The sequence below is a fragment of the Notolabrus celidotus genome, chromosome 3 (assembly GCF_009762535.1).
Source record: "Notolabrus celidotus isolate fNotCel1 chromosome 3, fNotCel1.pri, whole genome shotgun sequence".
Taxonomy (NCBI): domain Eukaryota; kingdom Metazoa; phylum Chordata; class Actinopteri; order Labriformes; family Labridae; genus Notolabrus; species Notolabrus celidotus.
The window spans coordinates 11,369,992-11,394,242 of NC_048274.1; the positions used below are offsets into that span (position 1 = coordinate 11,369,992).

At 38.9% G+C, this 24,251-nt stretch overlaps 2 protein-coding genes across 3 annotated transcripts in view; one reads left to right on the top strand and one right to left on the bottom strand.

Annotated features, from left to right (window-relative positions):
• Positions 1 to 4: 4 nt before the first annotated feature.
• On the bottom strand, positions 5 to 13,459 carry nucb2a (nucleobindin 2a). Its single transcript, XM_034680078.1, has 13 exons — positions 13,299 to 13,459; positions 12,786 to 12,926; positions 10,845 to 10,952; positions 10,408 to 10,540; positions 10,205 to 10,308; positions 6,915 to 7,100; positions 6,613 to 6,703; positions 6,461 to 6,519; positions 6,289 to 6,381; positions 6,061 to 6,150; positions 5,797 to 5,967; positions 2,073 to 2,133; positions 5 to 1,978 (listed from the first exon to the last, which is right to left on the bottom strand). Exons 1-13 carry the CDS (start codon positions 13,431 to 13,433, stop codon positions 1,752 to 1,754), a joined length of 1,599 nt encoding a protein of 532 aa, XP_034535969.1. The 5' UTR covers positions 13,434 to 13,459; the 3' UTR covers positions 5 to 1,751.
• A 4,606-nt stretch (positions 13,460 to 18,065) lies between these two features.
• Positions 18,066 to 24,251, top strand: part of plekha7b (pleckstrin homology domain containing, family A member 7b) — a 90,985-nt gene continuing 84,799 nt past the window's right edge. For both annotated transcript variants that reach the window (XM_034680069.1, XM_034680071.1), the window contains exons 1-4: positions 18,066 to 18,081; positions 19,405 to 19,587; positions 19,671 to 19,747; positions 19,858 to 19,915. In XM_034680069.1, coding sequence (XP_034535960.1) covers positions 18,071 to 18,081; positions 19,405 to 19,587; positions 19,671 to 19,747; positions 19,858 to 19,915 — 329 coding nt within the window. In that variant the 5' untranslated portion in view covers positions 18,066 to 18,070. The remainder of the gene's footprint in view (positions 18,082 to 19,404; positions 19,588 to 19,670; positions 19,748 to 19,857; positions 19,916 to 24,251) is intronic.

The window sequence follows — 24,251 nt, forward strand, 5'->3', positions numbered from 1 at the left end:
CAGATGAAAGGTCATATCTGTTTTATTGTCTTAAACTGAGGTGTACAGTTTTGTAAAATGACTGTAATTTATCCAGCAGCAAGAAACGCCATCTGTACATTTTGTGCAAATTATGATGCAGTACGGTCTCGAAGGATCACTTGGCACACAGAAAACAAATGAATCTGCAGGAAACAAAACTCCATGTATGCTTTTCAAAAAAAGTAAAACCACAATAAGGCAGACATGATGAACACTGGATGCAAACCAAAAGAAATCACAACATCTCATGAGAAAATCAACCTGGGAAGTACAGCGACTACTGTAACCCGCTCATTCTTGTGGAAAATAAGCCATGCTGTGAGGTTTCAAAGTAAGATCAAGTTACAGACATCTGGTGCCAAATACAACGTCAACAGAATCAAACCTTAGACTATAAAAGACATGAATGAATTCTTCATATGACATGAACTACCTTATGAAATCCATTAGTTCCTTCAACCAAATATTTGATGCAAGACACCAGAAAGCCTGCATCTTAATTTATAACACCAAAACTGTATCTATAAACAAATTAAAAATCATGATCCATAATGATCAACTTATAAATAAATCCATACATACACGTTTTGTGCATGAAAAACAAAATCCAATCAAGAGAACCGATGCAAATTTACACTTCGGAGGCCACGTTTAGTCAGACATCTCCTATTTCATAACTATCTGAGGGGCTTTAGTGGTATCAAAGAAGGGGGAAAGAGTTTGTTATTTTTAAGAACTCATGATCATTTTTTTAATTTAACATTAAAGTCAGTGAGGAGCTGGAGACGTGCCGAGGTATGGCCCAAATACTGGTCCTGTACCTGACGTTTGTTTTGGCAGAACACGCATTTTCTACAGCTACGGAGTGTGACAGCAACCATGACCGACTCAAAGAAAGTACTTGTAAAATGATTTCTTGACTTACGTAGAAGGACTCTGGGTGACCTGGTTTCGTGGTGGCGTTTCTGCTCTTAGGACGTTAATACCGGCTTACGACGGCAGCTCATGAGACGTTCTGCAAATCTGTTTTGTGGATTATGATCAAATGATACTCAACTTTCTGCATCATATTTAAAAGAAACATCCAATTAGGGCACTAAACTCTGTTAATTGATTCATTGTAATTGGTTGGAATTTGTATAAAGCTTAATTTGACCTTTATGTGCTGATAAAATTTCAATATATGTCTCTTGAGCTAATTTTTTCAACTGTATGATGCAGTCCAGCAAAGTTCATTTCAGGACAGTTCACACGTGTAAGATTGGGAGATTTCAGGGGCCTCTTTACGTCAGAAAATCAAAGTCAAAATAACAAAATAAAACTTGCTGTTTCCACCCGACTCCCTTAACAGCCTCACTGGCAGTAGCTCATCTTAAAAGGTGCTTTACTTCAAAAAGCAGACAGCAGGTGAAGACAGCTCAACAAAATTCAGTTTTTTTTTTTTTGTAAAACTGCATTACCAAACAATCCTGTTTTCATTGCTTGTAAAAGTTTGCACAGTTTAAGAAGTATGTCCTTGATTGTTCATTTAATTATTACAATTCTGTTATGTGATCCAAGGACAACAGCGGGGGGTTCCTTTTGTTCTGCTCTCTTTCATCCCAAGTGTCCTCCAAACCTCCAGGTCATGCTGGTTAAGAGGCAAACTACTCAGGAGGGACCGTTCCTCTGCACACGGAGGTGGAAACTGCTGCGAACGTCTGGTCACTGGAGTTCTGATAGCTAATACGTTACGGCAGGTTATTCAGGCCTTGTGCTGCTTCTTGGTGTCCTGGGGGCAGATCCTGGTGTGTTTGAGGGAGACCATGCTGGGCCAGGTCTGGATGTTGAGGTTCATAATGTTCCTGAGGTGTGTCTTGAGGAGCTGGAGGTGCGGCCTGATGTGCTTGTTGGGCGTCTTCTTCATGATGTAACTGGTTATCTAGTGCATATACCTCTGGAACAGCGTTTCCTTCGACTGTAACAAAGAAGCAGTGTGAGACTCTCAGAGGTCGGCCGGTGATATTGAACAACTGTCAAAAGAGAAACCAAGAGGCCTGATAAACACTCACCGTGAACCTCAGGAGGGGGTTGTACTTTCTGTGATTTCAGCCGTTCCATTTGCTCAACAGCCTGTAACGACAGATTTAGATGAGGTAAATTCAACATCTGGATAGTGATACTTGTTTATATTGAAACATTAGCATGAAACCATAAAAAAGTACTTTCTATTGAACATATTGCTTTATATTTGCATGTGAGCAATTCGCCAAATTTACCTCGTACCTCTTACAGTAACCCACAACAGCAAATCTTTTTTTCATCCATTTCTCAAATAACAGTGTATCCCTCCTTACTAGGGATGTACACTACCGTTCAAAAGTTTGGGGTCACTTAGAAATGTCCTTATTTTTGAAAGAAAAGTACTGTTTTTTTCAATGAAGATAACATTAAATTAATTAGAAATACACTCTATACATTGTTAATGTGATAAATGACTATTCTAGCTGCAAACGCCTGGTTTTTAATGGAATGTCTACATAGGTGTATAGAGGCCCATATCCAGCAACCATCACTCCAGTGTTCTAATGGTACATTGTGTTTGCTAATCGCGTTAGAAAGCTAATGGATGATTAGAAACACCTTGAAAACCCTTGTGCAGTTACGTTAGCACAGCTGAAAACGGTTTTGCTGGTTAGAGAAGCTGTAAAACTGGCCTTCCTTTGAGCTAGTTGAGGATCTGGAGCATCACATTTGTGGGTTCAATTATACTCCCAAAATGGCCAGAAAAATTGAACTTTCATATGAAACTCCACAGTCTATTCTTGTTCGTAGAAATGAAGGCTATCCCATGCGAGAAATTTCCAAGAAACTGAACATTTCCTACAACGATGTGAACTACTCCCTTCAGAGAACAGCACAAACAGGCTCTAACCAGAGTAGAAAGAGAAGTGGGAGGCCCCGGTGCACAACAGTACAAGAAGACAAGTACAGTAGAGTCTCTAGTTTGAGAAATAGACGCCTCACAGGTCCTGAACTGGCAGCTTCATTAGATGGTACCCGCAGAACGCCAGTGTCAATGTCTACAGTGAAGAGGCGACTCTGGGATGCTAGCCTTCTAGGCAGAGAGGCAAAGAAAAAGCCATATCTGAGACTGGCCAATAAAAGGAAAAGATTAATATGGGCAAAAGAACACAGACATTGGACAGAGGAAGATTGGAAAAAAGTGTTATGGACAGATGAATCAAAGTTTGAGGTGTTTGGATCACACAGAAGAACATTTGTGAGATGCAGAACAAGTGAAAAGATGCCGGAAGAGTGTCTGACGCCATCTGTTAAGCATGGTAGAGGTAATGTGATGGTCTGGGGATGCTTTGGTGCTGGTAAAGTGGGAGATTTGTACCAGATATAAGGGATTTTGAATAATGAAGGCTATTACTCAATTTTGCAACGCCATCCCATACCCTGTGGACAGCGCTTGATTGGAGACAATTTCCTCCTACAACAGGACAATGACCCAAAGCACATTTCAAAATTATGCAAGAACTATTTAGGGAAGAAGCAGGCAGCTGGTATTCTGTCTGTAATGGAGTGGACAGCGTAGTCACCAGATCTCAACCCCATTGAGCTGTTGTGGGAGCAGCTTGACCGTATGGTACGCAAGAAGTGTCCATCAAGCCAATCCAACTTGTGGGAGGTGCTTCAGGAAGCGTGGGGTGAAATTTCTTTAGATTCCCTCAACAAATAAACAGCTAGAATGCCAAAGGTCTGCAATGTTGTAATTGCAGAAAAGGGAGCATTCTTTGATGAAAGCAAAGTTTGAAGGACAAAATTATTATTTCAACTAAAAATCATTATTTCTAACTATGTCAATGTCTTGACAATATTTTCTATTCATTTTGTACTCATTTGATAAATAAAAGTGTGAGTTTTCATGGAAAACACAAAATTGTCTGGGTGACCCTAAACTTTTGAACGGTAGTGTACATTTCAAGTATTTTCCGTGATCGATCTTTGGAAATGTTATCGATCAATTGACGATTAATCATTAAAAAAACGTAAAACCTTTCCATGACAAAAATGATGCCAGATGTTTTTTTTCCCCTGAATCAAATTTTCCTTCACAACACATGTATACAACTGACAGTATTGAATAGCTACGGATCGTATTGGGGTGTTCAAAATGTTAAACACGCTGGATATCAACATGTGGAGCAGGCTCATAATCTTTGTGGACATACAGTCATAAAAGTGAAGGCTCAGACTACAACAAGAGAACTGAACAGAGACATATTTCAGACTCACGGTGTCCAGTTTTTTGTCAACTTGTTCTTATTGAGAAAAACAAGCATGTGAATGTGGTCAGGTGTCAGCCGGGAGTACAACCGAGTCAGTCATGATCAGTCCGGCGGTGGAGCAAAAAAGGCGCTGTGTGCAACACCTTCAGTCAGCTGATTCACATCAAAACATGCTTTAAACTTAAACACCTCCCTCATCTGTTCACTGATAACTTTTCTTCTTTTCTCAGTATGTGATGATTTAAATCTGTAACATTGGGTACACGTTTACGTGAGAGTGTATTTACTTTAAACTTATTTACATTCTTTTACTGGTTTATCAGTTTGCCTGAATGGGTACGTGGGTTTGTACATGTGCAGGTATATGTTTTTAAGTATTTTCATGGAGGCGGGAGTTTACATGTATATAAATGTATATGACAACAATCCTATTTGTTTACCAATCCCAGCATACTACTTTTATTCGCAATGATATTGCCAAGCTTTATAATAATAATACCTAAGTTTTATATAGCGCTTTTAAATAACTCAAAGACGCTTTACAAGAGAGACAAATAAATAAATAAATACAAATGAAGACATACAAGACAAGCAGACGACAAGGGAAGAGGTGGAAAAATTAATGTGAGGGGAATGCCTGTTTGAAAAGGTAAGTTTTTAACTGTTTCTTAAATGAAAGAGTCAGAAGCACGGATGTGTGGGGGGAGAGAGTTCCAGAGGGTGGGGGCGGCTATGGCAAAGGCCCGGTCCCCCAAGGTACGGTGCTTGGATTTAGTAATGGGAGTGAGGAGGTTGGAGTCAGAGGATCGGAGGCGGCGGGAGGGGTGGTAGTACTGGAGAAGGTCAGTGAGGTATGGGGGGGCCAGGTTATTGAGGGATTTGTATGTGGTGAGCAGGATCTTGAAATGGATGCGCTGTTTTACGGGGAGCCAGTGGAGCTGTTGAAGGACAGGGGTGATGTGGTCTCTGGAGCGGGAGTGGGTGAGTAGCCGGGCAGCAGAGTTCTGTACGTATTGTAGTTTTTGTAGATGGGAGGAGGGAAGACCATACAGGAGGCTATTACAGTAGTCGAGTCGTGAGGATATAAAAGCATGAATTAGGGTTTCAGCAGCGGATTTGGAGAGAGTGGGACGGAGGCGGGCGATGTTGCGGAGCTTTGAATTTCCTTTTACAAAATATTTATTTCTCTCACCACTATTACCACCTCATTTTATAAGAATGTTTAGACAACTGTCTTATACCTGTTTTATGTATCTCTTTACTTTCTGAAAAATGTTTTGCAGCTTTGACTAGCTGCAAAACTTGTCTCAATTTTGTTCTGAATAAAAACTTAAATAAAAAAAAATAAATACACCTCCCTGATAGCTGAACGAAATGTAAGACCACATGATGTTTGTTCAATGTGATAGAAAATCGAAACAAAAAAAATTTGTTCAAGTAAGTTCTTCACGATAAATTCATCGATACTGGATTAATTGTTGACATCCCTACTCCTTACCATTTGCAGCTCGACTTTCTGGTCATTGAGCTGCTCCTGTTGTCTCTCCAGCTCGTCTCTCTGTTTCTGGAGGTCAACAGCCTTCATCTGGAGGTCCTGTTCCTGCAGAGAAAGATGCTCCTCGAACTCCCTCATCTCCTCGTCTGTGTAAGCCTGATTCTGCTCAAGGGTCTGAGGAACACAATGTAGATTTGATGACACTCAAGAAATTTACCAAAAGTCTTAAACACCATAAACATGATGAACGTAAACGTGGTATATTACCTCCCAGCTGTCGGGCTCGAGGAACTCTTTTTTCTTTGTAGCAACCAGGAACTCATCTAAAGAGACCAGCCTGTCTTTGTTTGAATCCACCTAAAGTACGACAAAGACAAGAGTCCACATAATTAAATTATAATGTGCAGATTTAATGCACATGAAAGGGAGGCTCTATTTATGTGCATAATCAAAGCCCAGAGTTCATAAAAGGGCCCTGAGAGTTACTAACTGCACCTCATTCATAACGTGCTCTCTCATTCGTAGCCTCTCCTCCTCCATCTCCACCATATCGTCCTCTTCGTTGGTGGGGTCATATATTTTTTCCAGCTAAAATCAGAGAGACAAACAGTCAGCACAAAGACCGTTCACTGACACAGAACACATTTCTTAGATAGAGAGGCGTTACCTCTTTGGTGAATAATGCCTCCAGTTCCTGTTCGTCAAAGAAGCCGTCTCCATTGGTGTCTGCAACATAAAGTGCATCATTTTTTAAATATGATAAAAAGGATGTTTTACAGATTACAGATTATGTACTGAGGCATAGAATGAAGGTCTTACCATGCAGGTTGAAGAAAGTCTTTGGGTCAAAATCTTCAGGGTCCAAGCCATCAGCTTCCTCCCAAACCTCCTTCAGTTGATTTTGACTACCCTGCAACATGGAAGCATCATCTTTTTAAAATGAAAGCTGGACTATAATGTCTTTTAATGTTGCTACAAGTTCCAATACTTTAAACTAAATGACGATAATTTCCTAAATAAAATATGCAAAAGGAAAGGGGACAATAAAAGTTTCTCTGCACTGTATTGTACATGTAAAGTATGTGTGATGTCACATCTTAGTGACCCTGACTCAGGCTTACCGGGTGGTTGACTTTCGGGTGATCAGCATGCTTCTTCTTCATCTCTTCATAGTGCTCCTCTTCTTTCTTTCTTTCATCATCATCGAGACCTTTCAGGTGTTCCCGTCTGTCGTGCTCTTTCATCATCTCATACCTCTTGAACTCATCGTGTCTCTCTTTGTCGTAGTTCTCCAGATCGCTCGTGGCCTTTAACACAGGGGTTAGCAAGAGCGAGAGTTAGCAATATCCCACTGTAAAGTAAGGCTTTTTTATTTTATTATTATTATTTTAAGCTTTTATCCAACTAATTAATTGTTTTAAAATTTTATATTTTCATTCATTATTCTAATGTTCCTAATATATCCTTTTCACTTTTTTTTCTAACTTTCCCGATGTGATGTCGTCCTCTCATTCTGAAAACCTCTTTTATTGTCCTTTTAATGCTTCTATTTACTTATAGATTTTATTTATTTATCCTTCAAAAACCTCTTAAACTATTATTCATTGGTCTATTGTCACACCACTTAATTCTGTTTAATTAGGGCCCGAGCACCGACAATGTCGGCGTGGCCCTCTTGTTTATGTTTATTCTCTTTAACCTCATGTTGTATTCTGTTAGATAGGGTTATCCTATTTTGAACTGAATTAGCCGCCTTGCTTCTTCAGAGTATGTTGTTACTGGTTGTATAGTTTTTCGGATAAAATGTTTCTTTTGTAAAGGCTTCAAAACCGGAGGCATCCAACTGCCTTTGATTAAAAAAAAACAATAAAAAACAAAAATAAAGCCCTGCAGTGTCCCTTTTGTGCCACTGTATTATTCCAATGGTTTTTTTTTTACATTGATACAACACATTTTTAAATTACAACTGAATAATGAAAAACAACCTTGTCAAATACAACATCTAAAATCATGTTAAGCTTGTCTGCTCCCTGTCTGTCAAAAGGTTTACTTTGTTATTCGAAACATGCTTTGTTTGTCAAAGCACTTTATAAACTTTTGTTTTTAAAGGTGCTATATAAATAAAGTTATTATTATTATTATTATTATTATTATTATTATTATTATTATTATTATTATTATTATTATTATTATTCCATGTTCTCATGCTGCAGGCTAATTTAGAAATAGAGTTATAATACTTTCCCCCTCCCAGGCTCCATTAACTTTCTGTCATGTCATTTCGGCATTATAACCAACATGCCAACAGCGGCAGCCGCCCCCCTTGGAAGTTCAATAAATTTTATTTTCTATATATCGCCAGATCACAGCAGAAGTAATTGAGGGTTACCTCTCTTATAGATCAGGTCTTAAACTTGTTCTTTTATTAAACAGACTAAATATCCTTATGTTATTTATCTTATTTACATAAATGTCATTCTGCTCATCTGCTCTCTGTATCGCATGGCAGAGTTCCGCCCCGATGCGCACACAGACACACAAACACGTGCGCTCACATACACACATCACAGCACAATGATACGATAAATGTGCCCCCCCCCCCCCAAGGCTGTAAACCTAGGGGAAACACTGACTGTACTTTAGATAGGCCATCCATCACAGTGGACACTGTCTCTATGATTATCAAGCAAAGTCACTTCATCATTGTTCACACTGATTGGAAACTTTCTGTAGGTCCCATGTTATGTATCATGTGCTCAAGAGGGTGCTCCATCATCTGGTTTATCCAGCTAGAACACGCTGCTAGCATTCACGTGCTCTTATGTATAACATTTTGATCCTGGAGATAAATTATAAAGAAGAAACTGCAAACATGTACAGTAGTGTGATAATTAAACAGAACCCCCTCCCCTCTGGTAGTGAGACCTTTGTAATGAATAGCTTGAAGAAGAGTTGATACGAGTGAGCGGTTCTCTGACGTGGATCAATAATCATGCACTGTCTTGAAAAAGGTTTTTAAGCTTTTTTTGTGGACTGAAATAAAAATGACAGAAATCCAATAGCTGTCTGGGATGTTGTTCAGATATACACTCAGCAGCCGCTTTATTAGCTATATCTGTCCAGTCTGATGCAATGCAGTAGAACAGCCTTATATCTCTCCTGTAACCTCTCAGATCTGTTTAATAAATCGTGCTTTTATTGCTAAGGTGGAAGTTATGGTGTTGATGCACTGAGACTGTCCTCTCCATTTAATGAATAACAAAGTCAAAATCTCAAAAACACCTCTACTTATACTTCTGTCCAGCACAACATCGCCATCAACTAAGTTCTCAATGCAGTTTCATTAACACCACTAACAAATGGATCCTGCAAACTCAAGACCTACCTTTTTAGTCTCGCTTTTAAGTTTCATTCATTCTTATAACTTGTTTTATTCATTCATTCATTTATGTATTTATTTATTTGATTAATTAATTAATTAATTAATTAATTATCTAGTTCAAATTTTAGCCACTTTAATTCTATTATTGTTGCTTACATTATTTTCTTAACCTTAGGATTGTGGGGTTGGTTTGGTCAGGGCTGGGGTTGAGATCAGGATGGGGGGGTCTTTTTTATATATTTTTCTTAATTTATTCTATTTCAAGTTGTTTTTATGTACAGCACTATGTGTTACAATGTCATTGTATGAAAAGCGCTTTATAAATAAAGTCTGATTGATTGATTGATTATGCCATCAGCGTATGAATGTACTGTATGTGTGAGAGCTATATGAGGACATTATCATAATCATTGTTTGAGCAACATTTATTTATCTTTTAATTTATTATATTTATCTGGTATTTTTAACTTTAACTGATTTTTCATTTCGCTTTCTACTCTTACTTAATTTTACTGTATTGATTTTATTTTTATTTTTAAGTATCTTATCTTAGGATTTTCTGTTGTTTTCAGTCTCTCTGTTCTTTTGTGAAGCACTTTGGGCTGCATGCTTGTATGCATGAAAGGTGCTATATAAGTAAAGTTGATTTGAGTTGAGTTACAGTCTATTTACCATTACCACAGATCTGTCTTGGAACATCCCTGAAGGAGAGGAGCAGGCCTAAATGTATCTATTTCTGTAGGAATGAAAAAACTCTCCTGACAATTAAGCTGCTAATGAAAGAGCTGTCCCCATTATGACACTGCAGACCTGAACACTTACAACTGCATTCCCTATTTCAAAAGGAAACTTGAGGTCATGCATTTGCCTTTAGGTTTGGTGATGACATAAATGCAGGAGTTGTGTGTTATCCTGTTTCAGGTGTTCTAGTTCTATAATGATTCATTTTTGTCTGCCTTGTGTTTGCTCACAAATCACACAGTGGGAACATATCCTTCTTGTATGTCATAAAGTAACAAAGACATTTACCGATTTAATGAGCCGATCCAGGTCGTCCACCTCAAATGTATGTGGGTTCATGTGGTTCAAGTACTCGAACTGTTTCAGCAGAGCCTGGTGGTCCACGGCTATGTCTGCAGGGAGTAATGAAAGATATAAAAAGAAGCATGTATGGAAATATAACTCAGCATTTTCTTAATAATGATCCACATTAAATTCGAATGTAAGCTTACCATTCCCTCCTTCAATGTCTTGCTTGGCCTTAATCAGAGTCCGCAGTCTGTTTACTTCCTGCCTCTTCAGCTCATCCAGCTTGGTTCTGACATGATGGCTGACAAAGTCCAGCTCTTTGGCAAGCTTTCCTTGCTGTATTTTACATGGAAAATTAAAATTTTTAGTGCGATTTAAGACTTGTTGGTTGTGATTGTAATAATAATTTTAATGCATCGAAAATGTCATCAAAATAACTTCATTTTCCAGTATTCAGAAAACCATAAATACATGTTTCAGTGGACAAAAACTCCTGATGTATTTCTGGATTTGGACTATTTCTTCATAGCACTCAGTGAAATGAGAACTCAGTCCCTATGATGCTGTAATATTAGTTTACTCAGAGTTTGCTGGTGGAAAATTCCTTCTGATAAGAATAAAGAAAAGAAAAGTAGAATACCTTGATGTCTTCCATGTCTGTGTTGTGGAGCTTTTCTCTGAAGTGCTGGTCTTTCTCTAGAAAATCGATGACTTCTCTGAGGTAGCGGTCGTAGTGGAGTCCAGTGTCCTAAGAAATTACAAATCAAACAGCATTAAAAACTCTACTGTTATTCTTTGAGAGGAGCTGATGTATGGCAAACTGCTCAAATAGGCCTCACTGAATATTTTCCTTTCATTGGATATGTGTCGCATACCAACATAACACTTCCAGGTGTTCAAATGACAGGTTCTATCATGAGCGTCTTTACATTTTATTACTACCATCTACAAATTGCTGTATGTAACATGTGTTTTACTTTAAAGACCACTTCTTATTCTCCACTAAAAACCTTGTTATGTATGCATCTTTCCCTCAGGACAACACCAATATGCCTTGCTCAGCTAACATGTCAATATTTAACTGTGACACCTGACTAAGCCTCTGAGTGCTCTGACAAAGGTACAACACCTGGAGCAGTTGCTGATGATGAACTGGATTTGCAGGCTTGTAAGTAGAGTGCAGTCTCATTGTGGTCATTTAATTGTGTTGCAATAAGACACCAGACAATGTTGCATGTAAATTTGTCTGGATTCGGTTACCCGACTCTCTTTTGTTTAACAGTCACACAACTACATAACATCAGGGCTGCAACTAAAAGAAATCTAAGCTGGTTTGTCTTTGGAGAAGGGTGAATTTAAACTGTATTTACTGCACTTTTCAAATGAACAGAGCTACTCTTTCTGATGTCTTTCACCCAAAAGGGAAGTGTCCTGTATCACGCACAAAACAGGAAGACACGTTTCATACTGACAAACTGCAGAGAACCAGTGTGTAGGTTTTGTGCAGTTGAACAAAAGGTAGAACATTTGTTTAATAACAAAGCAAGATCACATATCTAAAAAGGTAGCTGCCACAGAGAGATCTTGAGGCTGTAATCCATGCTTTTATTAACACTCAACTGGATTACTGCAACTCATTATACTCATGTCTCTGCTGGAACATTTAGATCGTCTGGTCAGTTATTATTGGCCAATCCCAAAACAAGGCTTAAAACGAAAGATGACCGATGTGGCGGCTGCCCCTCGGCTTTGGAACAACCTGCCCTGGCATATCCGCTCTGCGGGATCAATTGAGGTTTTTAAATCCTCTCTTAAGACACCCTTCTCCCTGGCTTTTAAATAATAATAATAATGATAATAACTGGAATTTATATAGCGCCTTTCAAGAAACCCAAGGTCGCTTCACAGGGTCAGGTAGGGGGTCTGGGGGGTAAGTGGGGAGGAAAACTGCTTTTTTAAAAGTGTCCAGGGTTGGGGCGCTGTGGATGTAGGGTGGGAGAGAGTTCCACAGAGTGGGGGCTGCCACACTGAATGCTCTGTCCCCAAAGGTCCACAGCTTAGTCCGGGGGATGGAGAGGAGACCCAAGGCCGAAGACCATAGATTCCGGGATGGAGTGTGTTGGTGGAGGAGGTCAGCCAGGTATTGGGGGGCAAGGGCGTGCAGGGATTTGTAGTTGAGGAGGAGGAGCGGACATCTCGCATAATTTATTTGATTCTATCTTATTTTATTATATATTTACACTGTGTTTATGTATCTTAGTATTGTATTTTAGTATTGTATTTTAGTATTGTATTGTATTTAATGTTTGTCATTTGTGCTGCTTTTTGATCTGTACAGCAATTTGGTCAACCCGGGTTGTATTAAACATACTCTATAAATAAAGTTTGAGTTGAGTTGATCTGTTTTTAGATAAGGACAGAAAACAACTTAATTTAACATTTCACTGTATCTGTACAGGTTTAGAATACAAGTCATTGCCACATTAGACTGCAAACAAAAGACAAGGGATCTCTCTTTAAGATGAATTCACAACATTTGTAGGCAATATAATAAGAGTGTGTTTATGTTCTGTCTTCTTACCACACTAGCTGGTGGCTCTTCATTTTTCTTCTCCTCCTCTTTGACTTTAGTCTTGTCCATACTGATGGGCACAGCCTCCAAACACAGCAGCTGGACCAGCAGCAGAGCCCAGCCAGTGAGGAGGGCTCGGCTCCAGCACATCTGTACATTAGCACAGATGTCGTTAGAATAATGACATTTTTGAAGCATTAATGACTACAACAATGTTTACAAATAAACAAACAAGGTGTACAGCGTTCGTTTTGTGGATATCTTCCTCATTTGCATCAATTTAAGCATCTTTTTTAGCTTAGTGTAGCTGACTGTAAATGACTGGCTAGCTAATATGCAGAGGTAGCTGTTGATTTAGCTTTAGCACACTGACAGATCAGGCTAATGAGAATCAGGCACTTAACACTGGGGTAAGCTGTCAGTCTGGGCAGCGAAGCTAACGTTACACACACATAACTATAAACATAGTGTCAAAAGAATTAACTACAAGGCTCTATATATGCGTGTCAACCATTAACTCACTTTATTGTGAATCCTGAATCTCATCTGTGCTGCTTTCCTCCCGTCGCTTCCTCGCAGCTGGACCTGTATGTGTCGGCAGCTAGCTAACCCGCTAGTCAGCTCAGTAGGTTGAGCGCGAGGCAGCGTTGACCTCATTGGTCAGTTCAGCTGTCCGTCAAAAGGGCTGGGTAGTTAGGTTGCACTGAACAGTACGTGGCGAGATGACGACAGAGCAGGTGGGCGTTTACTTCTTGTTTCTGATCTCATCAATTAAAGGAAAAATTGAAGGTCAGCTCAACAAATATTATTATAAGGGAGAAAGTTGTTTCATAGTGTTCTCTGTCATATATTTCTTATATTTATTTTAATTTTAATTTTCAATAAAGTGATGCACTGTTAGCGATTTAATAATAATAATAATAATAATAATAATAATAATAATAATGTTAAAAATAATACATTTTATTTATATATATATATATATATATCCTATATACCACGAATAACCACGAATTTACATTAAAGGAAACAAAATCAAAATCAAAATGAAAACAATATAAACTGTCAAAGTGGTAAGAAAATAAATTTGTTTGTAAATGTTTTGCCTGCAGAGGTGTCAAAAGTATTCACATCTATTACTTAAGTAGAAGTATAGATATTAGGGGTTAAAAAAACTTCTGTAGAAGTTGAAGTATAAACTCAAGCTTTTCCTCAAGTATAAAATTACTGGTTTCAAAACTACTTAAAGTATGAAAGTAAAAGTAATGTAAGGGGAATAACAGGAATAACATAAACATGAACTAGACACAGCGGTCTACAACACAGTAAAGTGTATTAAAAGTGTATAAAGCTGACTTATCATAACCCTAACCCTATTCATAACCCTAGCCCTAACCCTAACCCTAACCCTTACCCTAACCCTAACCCTAACCCTGAGGTCCCTAATCCCAACTCCCAATCATAACCCTAACCCTAATCATAACCCTAACCCTAACCCTAACCCTATTCATAACCCTAACCCTAACCCTAACCCTATTCATAACCCTAACCCTATTCATAACCCTAACCCTAACCCTAACCCTAACCCTAAATGTGTCCATAATAGTGTATCCCATCAAATTGCTGTTGATAAATGTATGTATTAGAAACATTTTTTCTGTATATAGAGCTTATTTTTTGCTAATTTAGTTAAGTTATAGTTTAGTTATTTCTTAAAGTGTTCATGTGTTTTTATGTAAAGGATGAATTGCAGAGAAGTATTTACCTATTGGATAGCTGTCCGGTAAGTACATATGACATAAAACAAAATGGAAATATATGTAATAGAAACACACCTCTAACAGTAAAGGAGTTGATCAAAACTGAATAAAACCTCAATTTTCACTCAATTCTGGTAGCTGCATTCTGTGATTAATGGGTACAAGTTCACCTCTCACCTCAGACCTGCCCACTGTGGTAGAAGAAGTATCTTACATGGGACCTTGTGTTGTACCTACAGATGGGAACACACTTTTCTGTGGTCTCTTCAGCAGGCTGATAACCAAGGTGCTTCTGAGAGTCCTCTAAATACACACAAAGAAATGAGCAGTACTGCAGTCACCTGAAAGAAGTCAACACTTTACAAAGTAATGTTTTTTGTGCAAATACCCCAACTTAGTGTTATGTTTTATACAATTTAATGTATGTCAGTTCTTGAATTGAATCAACACTAAGTGCTTTGTAAATAATTATGATTATGATTATGAAACAATCAATCCAAATTGGTAATTTCAACGCCATCACATGGAATTGATTTATATTCCCTGCTTTCTAATTAGTCTCCATACACAAACATGTTTGAGTGTAATTTCCGTCTCTGTCATTTTTGCATGACAGAGACACAAAGTTGGTTAACTGAGCTGCTTGTATACAGTCACATGACCGGTGGACAGCCCACAGTGGCAGGTTAAAAACAACCCTCACAGTGACCGATTAATCATTGTTTGGCTGTGCCTCAGGAATCACAGCGGGTCATCCACTTATCGCAGACTTGACGGTTCAATCCCACATGTCAAGAGTCCAGGACACTAAGCCGTATAGACTGCTGCTGTCAGAATGTTGCTGTGTGAATGAATACATTAGATCCTCACTGTACGGCACCTCAGATAAAAATAATTGCATGTTCGGTAGGTTGGAGGAAAGGCGATAATTAATGCCTGATTAATGCCAACTAAAACATGTTTATTAACCTAGTTGTTCTGTTCATTGAGTTTTACTATGAACCATGCATTTAAAAAAGATATAAAATGTTTTAACGAGAGCTCCACTCGTTTCAGCAGCTGCTCCGACCAGCTTGGATAGGGGGCATAAATTTGCTGCAGGAGTTATAAAAACATTGGCTTTCTATTGGAACTGTGAGTGCTAAAAACCAAAAAGGCTATTTATGAGGCTTGGCAGGTACAGTGAGACAGTGAATCCATTTTTTTTAATCTGGACCAGTTGGCTTCTAACTAAATATAACATCCCTGCCCTGTAGGTGTCAGTGTGATAGTTCAATGAGCTGGAAGGCAATTAATCATTGTCATAGATTTCAACCAGGAAAAAGTGAAAGAAAGCTAGAGCAGATGGGGAAGATCAGCACTTTCTTTTTAATCAACAACTCTGTGATGATAAAATGTGCTGGATGGTATAAAAAGGAGGATATTGTCCAAATATTACTCTGTCATGTAATAATGCAGGTATTTTGAGACACACACACACACTCCTTTATGTGCCTTACCCTGCTCAGATTCAGGGCTCATTTAGAGGGAAAAAAATGCATTTCAGAAAAGATGTTATTGATTTTCTGTGTGGGCATGTGCCAGACAGTTTAAGGCCCAGCCTATTCTATACTGAAGAGATGAAAGACAGAAAAGCATGAGAGAATCTCTATTACATTTTCAGCACCTTCGGTATGCTGTGATTCAGCAGGAGGAGGCTCTCTGAGGAGAAGACAATAACATTGAGTCACCTTGCTGCATTGTGAGCCCCTGGCAGGCGAGAGGTAGGAATCAGCAGCAGCAGAGACCGTACTGCAGAGCTGCACTGGACTGCATCAACTATGTGTGTATTTGTGTGCAAATAAGAATTAGAAGGGTGTGTGTGTGTGTGTGTGTGTGGTTGTTTGTAAAGTGGGGGATGATGATAAATCATAGCAAGGTCAAATAAAAGCAATTGAGTGGGGATGTGAAATGATTACACTGCAGTATATGTGATGTGCTTCATTTGCAGACTGGTTGCAGAATATACAACAAGTTAATCGTGCATCATATTACTTCAAATATGTACAACAATATCAATGATACAGAGGTATTATTGATTTATCCAGACAGTATTTATGTATTTATGCCTGTTGCAGATCTCCTCTATTTCCTGCTTTACAATTCAGAACATTGATCTAGCAAGAATACAGAATGTTACGTGTGTGTGCTGTTCACAAGTTCAGTGTGTTCTTTTTAAGTTAGACACAGATTGGTACAGAATAATGGGGATAATAGACAGACATTGTATCATACATGAGATTTAATGTTGTTTATTATATACTAGTAGTGGTGGAAGGTCTTGCTTTGGTTGTCCATCGTAGATGGACTGTGTTTATATAGTGCTTTCTTTAGTCTTCTGACCATTCAAAGCGGTTTCACGTTACATGTCACATTCATCCATTCACACCACATCCATACCCTGAAGGCAGAGACTGCTATGTAAAACACCCATCAGTGTTAAGTAATCCCATTTACACACCACCGGCATGGCCACTGGGGGCAGTTTGGTGTTAAGTGTTTGCCCAAGGACATTTTGACATGTAGACAGCAGAGCCGGGGACCCCCAACCTTCTGAATGAGAGATGACAGACTCTACCAGTGAGCAACTGCAACACCATCAAATGAGAAAAAGACCATTTCATGCAAACATTGTGCCTCATTGTGCCTCTGTATAAACATGTGCGTTTCCACATTTATGTATTCAGTTTTTCATGTTATTCCGTGACTTAACAGAGACACTATGCAGAGGCAAAAACACACTACAGCAGTGAAACTCCCTTTATTCTTAACTTTACCGTCAAGTCGGTAAGACAGCAAGGTTTGAGGTGAATAGTTTTCAGAGCAGCAGCTCACTTCAGTGTTTTTTTAAAGAAGTTTTTTATCTCTCCCTGTGTTTGAAGAACACTGCCTTAAAACACAGGAGGATGTTGAAACAAAGTCTCCCCAAAAGGGAATCACAGATGAAATATTGATCATGTTGACTGATGCTTGCTGCTCTCGGCTCACTGATGTGCACCCTTACAGTACAGCGGCGTTGTCCTTTCAGATAGAGGACACATAAACTGTCATCTACACCTAACAGGAGATATGTTCTGCATGCATTCATATTCTGCATGATTGTTTGACAAGTTTTTCTAGATACCTTCACCGGTTCAAGCACATCATGTTACAAACACAGATCATATTAATTGTAACGAAAGAGGACTGTACTGGCATGTTGAAGTGACACTTTGCTGATTGTCTCTAAATGCTCAGCAGAATGCCTCCTGTGCCAGCACTACTGTGACTTTGAACATTGCCTCCCCTCACAAAGACCATCGGAATTTATGGGCAGCATTGGTAAATTGGGCAGGTCTGTTTGATGCAGTGTAAGCATTATTGTAATGTGTCATGGCCAGACAGGCTCTCTGTCCTCAAAGCGTGACTGCAGTGAAGGTGACAAACTTCAGCTAAAGCTTCCGGTATACAATTTATGCACAAGCATTCAGTCAACACAGACCTTGTAAAACTGAGATGCTCTCAAGGTAATGTGTGTATTCATTTGTACAGAGATTTTTGAGTCCCTTTTTGGTATAATTTGTGGTTGTGCAGGTTTTTTTTTTCCATACTTGGACTTTCCGGTAATCAATGAAGAACTTAAATCATCATGTAGGCCTACATAAGGGTTGTGTGTGATTTTGAATTCCTTAGACAAGTTATATATATAAGTTATATAAATCGTATAAAAATTGGAACATTTTGTCCATTTCAAAATGTGTTTTCAGAAAATGACACAAGTAGAAGCAGGTATCTTATAATTTGAGTTCTGTCACAGTTTTTGAACATTTTACAACAACTCTGATATCATGACTAACATAAGAGCCAAAACTGATTAAAATCCCACCTGTTCAAAATTAATATAACTTGGTTGAAGACATTAATGCTTTGGCTTTGTGCTGAATATTTTTATTAGGATGGCCACTCAACAAGCTCATGGTTCCTCCTGCACATTACATGTCTCTAAAGTTCGTGATTAGTATTATTATTGAATTTACCTGCTATATCTTGGCTCTTGTTATTGAGCAGCAATGTTTTGTTTTGTTCTTTTCAAGATTCAAGAATCAAGAAAGCTTTATTGCCAGGTGAGCTTGCACACACAATTTGATGTGGTGAATGGAACACTGGTACTTAACAACAAGACAGTAAGGACACAACAAGACAGTAAGGACAATAAATATAGAAACCTAAAGACAAATCCAAAAATTCTAAATAGAAATAAAAAATACTATCTGTACATAGAAAGGTAAAGATGTACTTTTAAAGACATGAAATTAGTTAAATTAACCTAAGCCAGAGTGCACATAGATGAATATAATAAGATATGTTATGGAATAATTTACAATTTACAATTTAATATTTGCAATACAATAGATCAATAAATAGAAATGTGTGTTATGCCTTGTTGATTGTCCTTAAGCATGTATCTTTTTTCTTGTTTGAGACCAACTATTTTCTATTACTGTCTTCTATAACTGTGCTCTTGGTTAATTGGACACTGCTGCTAATGATAATAATAATAATTCAAGCTATAGCACTGAAAAGCTGGTGGAAACAGTAAGTACTTTAATGTGTTATGCTTGTGCCAAACCCATTAATCCCAGCTTTGATCCAGTGCCGAACACTACTGTACTATATTTCTTTTCTACACTCTAGTTTTCTTATCAATTGCAGAAGTTTGAGCTTTGATTCAATTATCATGTAGACTGGCTAGTCCACTTCAGGGAACCAGTTCCTCTACAGCTCTAATTACTTGAAAACACAGTCCTGAAAGAGTCCCTGGTTTTGGCATTCTTCCCCTTTAAAAAAAGAACCCGTGCAGCCCTAGCGGTGGTGGTATTAACTGGGCTCCCTGGGAAAGTCTGCGGAGAGAGGGAGAGGGGGGACGAGCCGAGCCGGAGACGAGAGATCATGGCGGCACCTCTCGGACGGGACACCCTACCTGACCACTGGTCGTACGGAGTTTGCAGAGATGGTCGGGTCTTCTTCATCAAGTGAGCCGGGTTAAACTACTTTCTCCCCGTGCATTTTGTGTTGTTTTATTCTCTTTCCAGTAACAGGTGTCTCTCTCTTGCAGTGATAAAACTCATAGCACTACTTGGCTACATCCACGCACTGGTGAACCTGTTAACTCGGGACACATGATCCGGTCAGGTACGCGACAAATAATCTGATTTGGAGGATACCAAGGGGACGTTTTCTGTGCTGCAATGTGCTTTCTGTGTGTGGCAGGCTCCTTCAATGTGTTTGTGTTCGTGTTATAGATTTACCAAGAGGATGGGAAGAGGGCTTCACGGACGAAGGAGCCAGCTACTTCATCAAGTGAGTGGGCTCATGAGCTTTTGTTGCGTAGTTTGCGCGTACAATTTGATCCCATCAGCTATGCGAGAGTGCTTTGTGATGAAATGCCTTTCTGCTGCTTTCTTTCCCTGCTTCTGTGACACGTTTCTTAGCATCGAGTTGCAGTCAAATAGTGCCATGCAAACTACATCAAAAGGCTGTACTTTCTGCACAACGCGAGGTTAGGGTTGACACAGATGCACACCAGTATATGGATTAACACACTGAGGTCCCATCGGATAGGTGAAACCAATTACCTCTGCCTGCATTGTGAATGGAAAGTGGCAGTGCCTAGCAGGACAGGATCAAGCCTATTAAAATTCTCCTCACATCCTCCATGCAGGACCTCTACTCTCTCCATTAGATAGGTGTGCAGCCTTGTGTGTTCCTGTGTGTGTGTGTGATAGAGAGACTGTAAAGGTTGCAGGAGAGGGGTGTGCCCATGTGGTGACAGAGATGTATGGCATGATTGCATTATTGAAGCAGAGAAGGACAGGATTGCCAAAGTCATAGACAGAAAGTTGTTGTTTTTTCTGATAGATTTTCTCACGTCCTTCACACTTACAACTTACAGGATTCAGGTTAATGGAAGACATTTCAAAATCAATGCAACACAGACGCTGCACTCTGCTAATTTGCAGGGCTGCAACTGAAGATTGTGCTCCTTGGTGGACAGTAACAACATGCATTTACTTTAGTACTGTACTGAAGTACATTTTTTGAGTATCTGTACTTTACTTGAGTATTATCTTTTGGGGGAACTTATTACTTTGACTCCACTACATTTCTATCAATGCTCTTGTTACTCCCTACTTTTGCTTTGAAGTCAGCTGAGGAATTTTCTTTTCTGATCCCAAAGACCGTAAACTGTTCATGTACTTTATCTAAATGGTGTAGCCGTACCCCTGTTGAGCAAATGCATATCAGATGTTATTCAGATCAGTCCGTTCATTTAGTCGTGGTGATGAGGGCTATAACCGAGAAGGATGATGATTATCTACCTAAGCACCACAGCCATATTTTAAATCCACTTTTGAGGTTTTTGAAACAAACAATGATTGGTATTGTTGTAAATCTCTGATCTGTTTACCACACAAACTTCATCACAGCCGACCATACGTCACCATCTAACCTGAGAAAACATGTGGAGGTCTGTAGCTAACACACTGGTTTTTATTCTAGATGAACATTTTAAACTTGTCTGTGCTTGTAGTAACTTAGTTCATATTTCATTCATGGTATACTTTTTAGATTTGAAATCATGTTTTCTAGATAAACAGAATGTGGCAGAATGTACATCCATGCATTCTTGACTGCACTCATGCTTTGTGAAATACGTTTTGAGATATTTTAAAAAGTAGTTTGAATACTTAAGTATTTTTAAAAGCAAGAACTCCGGGACTTTAACTCAAGTTACAACTTTCACTTTTAATGTTTGTCCATGAGGATCTATACTTTGACTTAAGTAATGAAGACTTGTACTTTGACCACCAGTGTTGCCAACTCCTCAGAGAGGAAAGTAGCTGTTGGCTGTCCTAAAAGTCGCTAGAAGTCGCTAAATGACGTCATCATTTAATTTGCACAATTTGAATTGTCATGGATGCTGTAGGAGAGACGTGTAAAGTTGAGGGAGAGATAAAAAGAGGTTAAAAAACACCCTAAATATGTTATAACTACAATTAGGAGCCTACTGAAAATTAAAGTTAAACATAACATTTTCAAGATGTTTATTGTATACAATCTACACTAACTATCTAAATGGACCAAAAAGAGACAGTAGGCGGGGTCAGCCAGCAGTGTCTTTGTATCTATGCTTTGTACATGCGTGATACATTTGAAGTCTGGATGCTGAGGGATGAACGCCTTCTGCTCTGAATGCAGCTAGGAGGGACTCGCATCAACTTGCAGCATCCACTGTTGTTGAGAAGAGTAAGAACGATACATGCTTTCAAGTCAGTCTCCAAAAGTCTCAATTAAACACCAGAAAAAGTGGCTTGATTTTCTGCAAGTTGCTTTTTTGAAAAAGAGTCACTAGAGGGGTCTGGAAACTCGTAAATATAGAGACAAAGTCGCTAAGTTGGCAACACTGTTGTCCACCACTGGTCATATGTTTTTATTTATATATGTACAATTGGTTGGTTGAATTTTTGGCCACAGTGATGCTTTTTAAGTTTTCCAGAGCTGGACATGGTGTCTTGAAATGATGTCTGTAATGAGACAAACAACTCAAACTCCAGACTTTTTGTGGCAAAAAAACTGCAAACATGTATATTTAAGAAGCTTGCACAAGCAACTTTTTCACTCAAAGTTGCAAAAGCTGTTCATTTGGTGCCACAATATTCATCCTGTGGCTGTCTTTGACTTGCTTAATTGATTGATTATGGCAGCTCTACATCACATTAACATGTTTACAATCTGCTACTGTAATTGTAACAATGAGAGAAACTTGGACACAAGTGCACTGAGTAAATAATGATGAGAGCAATCAGATAAGTCAGGCTAATGATGACAAATAGACTGCCTGGTGTAAAACAAAGCAGAGACAAATTCTTCATTAGTGCTGGATCATTGTGAATCACTGGGGCTCCTCCTTCTGTAGTTTGGTCAAGGTTTTTGGGGCAGGACTACCCGTCGTCCCTATCCGGGGCCTTTCAGTTTTCCTTTTGTTTGAAGCAGAGAGGCAGTAAGGGGAGCTTTCATATTGCTGTATCTGCAGCCTTTCTTGGAGTTACTAGAGAGTTGTTTGCTCATCATCATGCAGAGCTCTGCAGACACCAGTTGGTAGCACTGTGCAAACAATGCAGACACTTTTTTTCAATACAGCAATGCCTGCTCCCAAAAATAAGCGCGCACACACACACACACACACACACACACACACACACACACACACACACACACACACACAGTGCAATGAAAGGGATACTAAAATTGTATGGAAAAAAAAGCGTACATCACAAATTACAAGAACAGGTTGCACTGAGCCAAACAGATGGGCATCAGTGCATTCAATAGAGTCTTTGAAAGACAGTTTGGCATCAAAAATGGAGGCTTTTATAAAAGACACATAAAATGGTTTCAAATAACAAACTGGTAGTTTCTGACATTTATACGGTGTGCAGAATAACACATCCTTTGTGTTGTCCTGTTTTACACACTTTTTCTTTGTAAGGAGGAAAAACAATAAGACATTGAAGTTGTGTGATATACGGTCACCTAAATGTCAAGGGTGTTAAATCAGGCGACAACTTGTTGCCCCGTTGGCATGGTGGAAGGATCCTGTTTTGCTCCTGCTCACTGCTCTTTCTTTGTCTTTGAGGGCTAATTTGTTGGAGTCAAACAGTGGACAGGAACAGCTTATCAGAAGCGCAGCAGGCATTTGTCCATGTTCTCCTGGTGCATGAAGGAAAGTCAGATCATTGTGCTCGTTAGATTCGGTGAAACTGCTGGGTCATGATTTACAATCAACAATTTGGACCAAAACGAAGACCCATCAGCGCTTTGTCGAGTGACTTTAGTTATGTAAATATTGTACCATAAACTCTAACTTATTAATTTTACTTGAATAATGATTACAGTATTAATGATGTCTGTGTTAGCCCCCCCAGGTTAAAATATTTAAACAGATATCTGACAAATATCTTTTCTCTTTGTGTTCTTCTTGACAAAGTTTGACTATAAAGCCGTTCTATGTTTCTGTGGATCATTGACTTTGACAAACAGCAGTTTGGTGTACAGCTCAGTGGGAACATCTCTGCTGAAGCACACCTTTATTATGGCTAGTGATTGAACGCTGTCATTTCATCATCACAGAGGAGTTTTCCTCTGGTGGTTTAATTGATTTATAGCACACCTATATGATGCCAGCTCTCTTTATTTGCCCCTCGTGTGTGCAGGGTAATTATTGGAGTTGTCGCTGGTATTAAGCGTACCTGGCTCTTCATTCTGGCACCCAGCTAATCAAGCTTTAAGTGTATGCACACAGTACACACCATCTTATTAATTTATTGCAACATCATCCTGAAACACATGTCTTTAAAGAGTAAGGGTTAGAAAATAGCCTCCTCCTCCTCCTCCTTAGGAATATCTTTGCACATTTTGGTGCAAGATCTGCTTTGGTTATTGATGCAAGCTGGCAAACCTCCGACAACAAAGACGGCTCCAGCTCTGCTGTATAATTCTTTAAAAAAGCATAAAAAGTTGGATTCAGACTGCTTGGACTGCTGCCCTGCTGTAGACCATTAAGATCATCACAAGTGTTAGTTTTTACAACACAGCGTTACAACTCAGCATTTTAAAACTCATTTCTAAACTACTG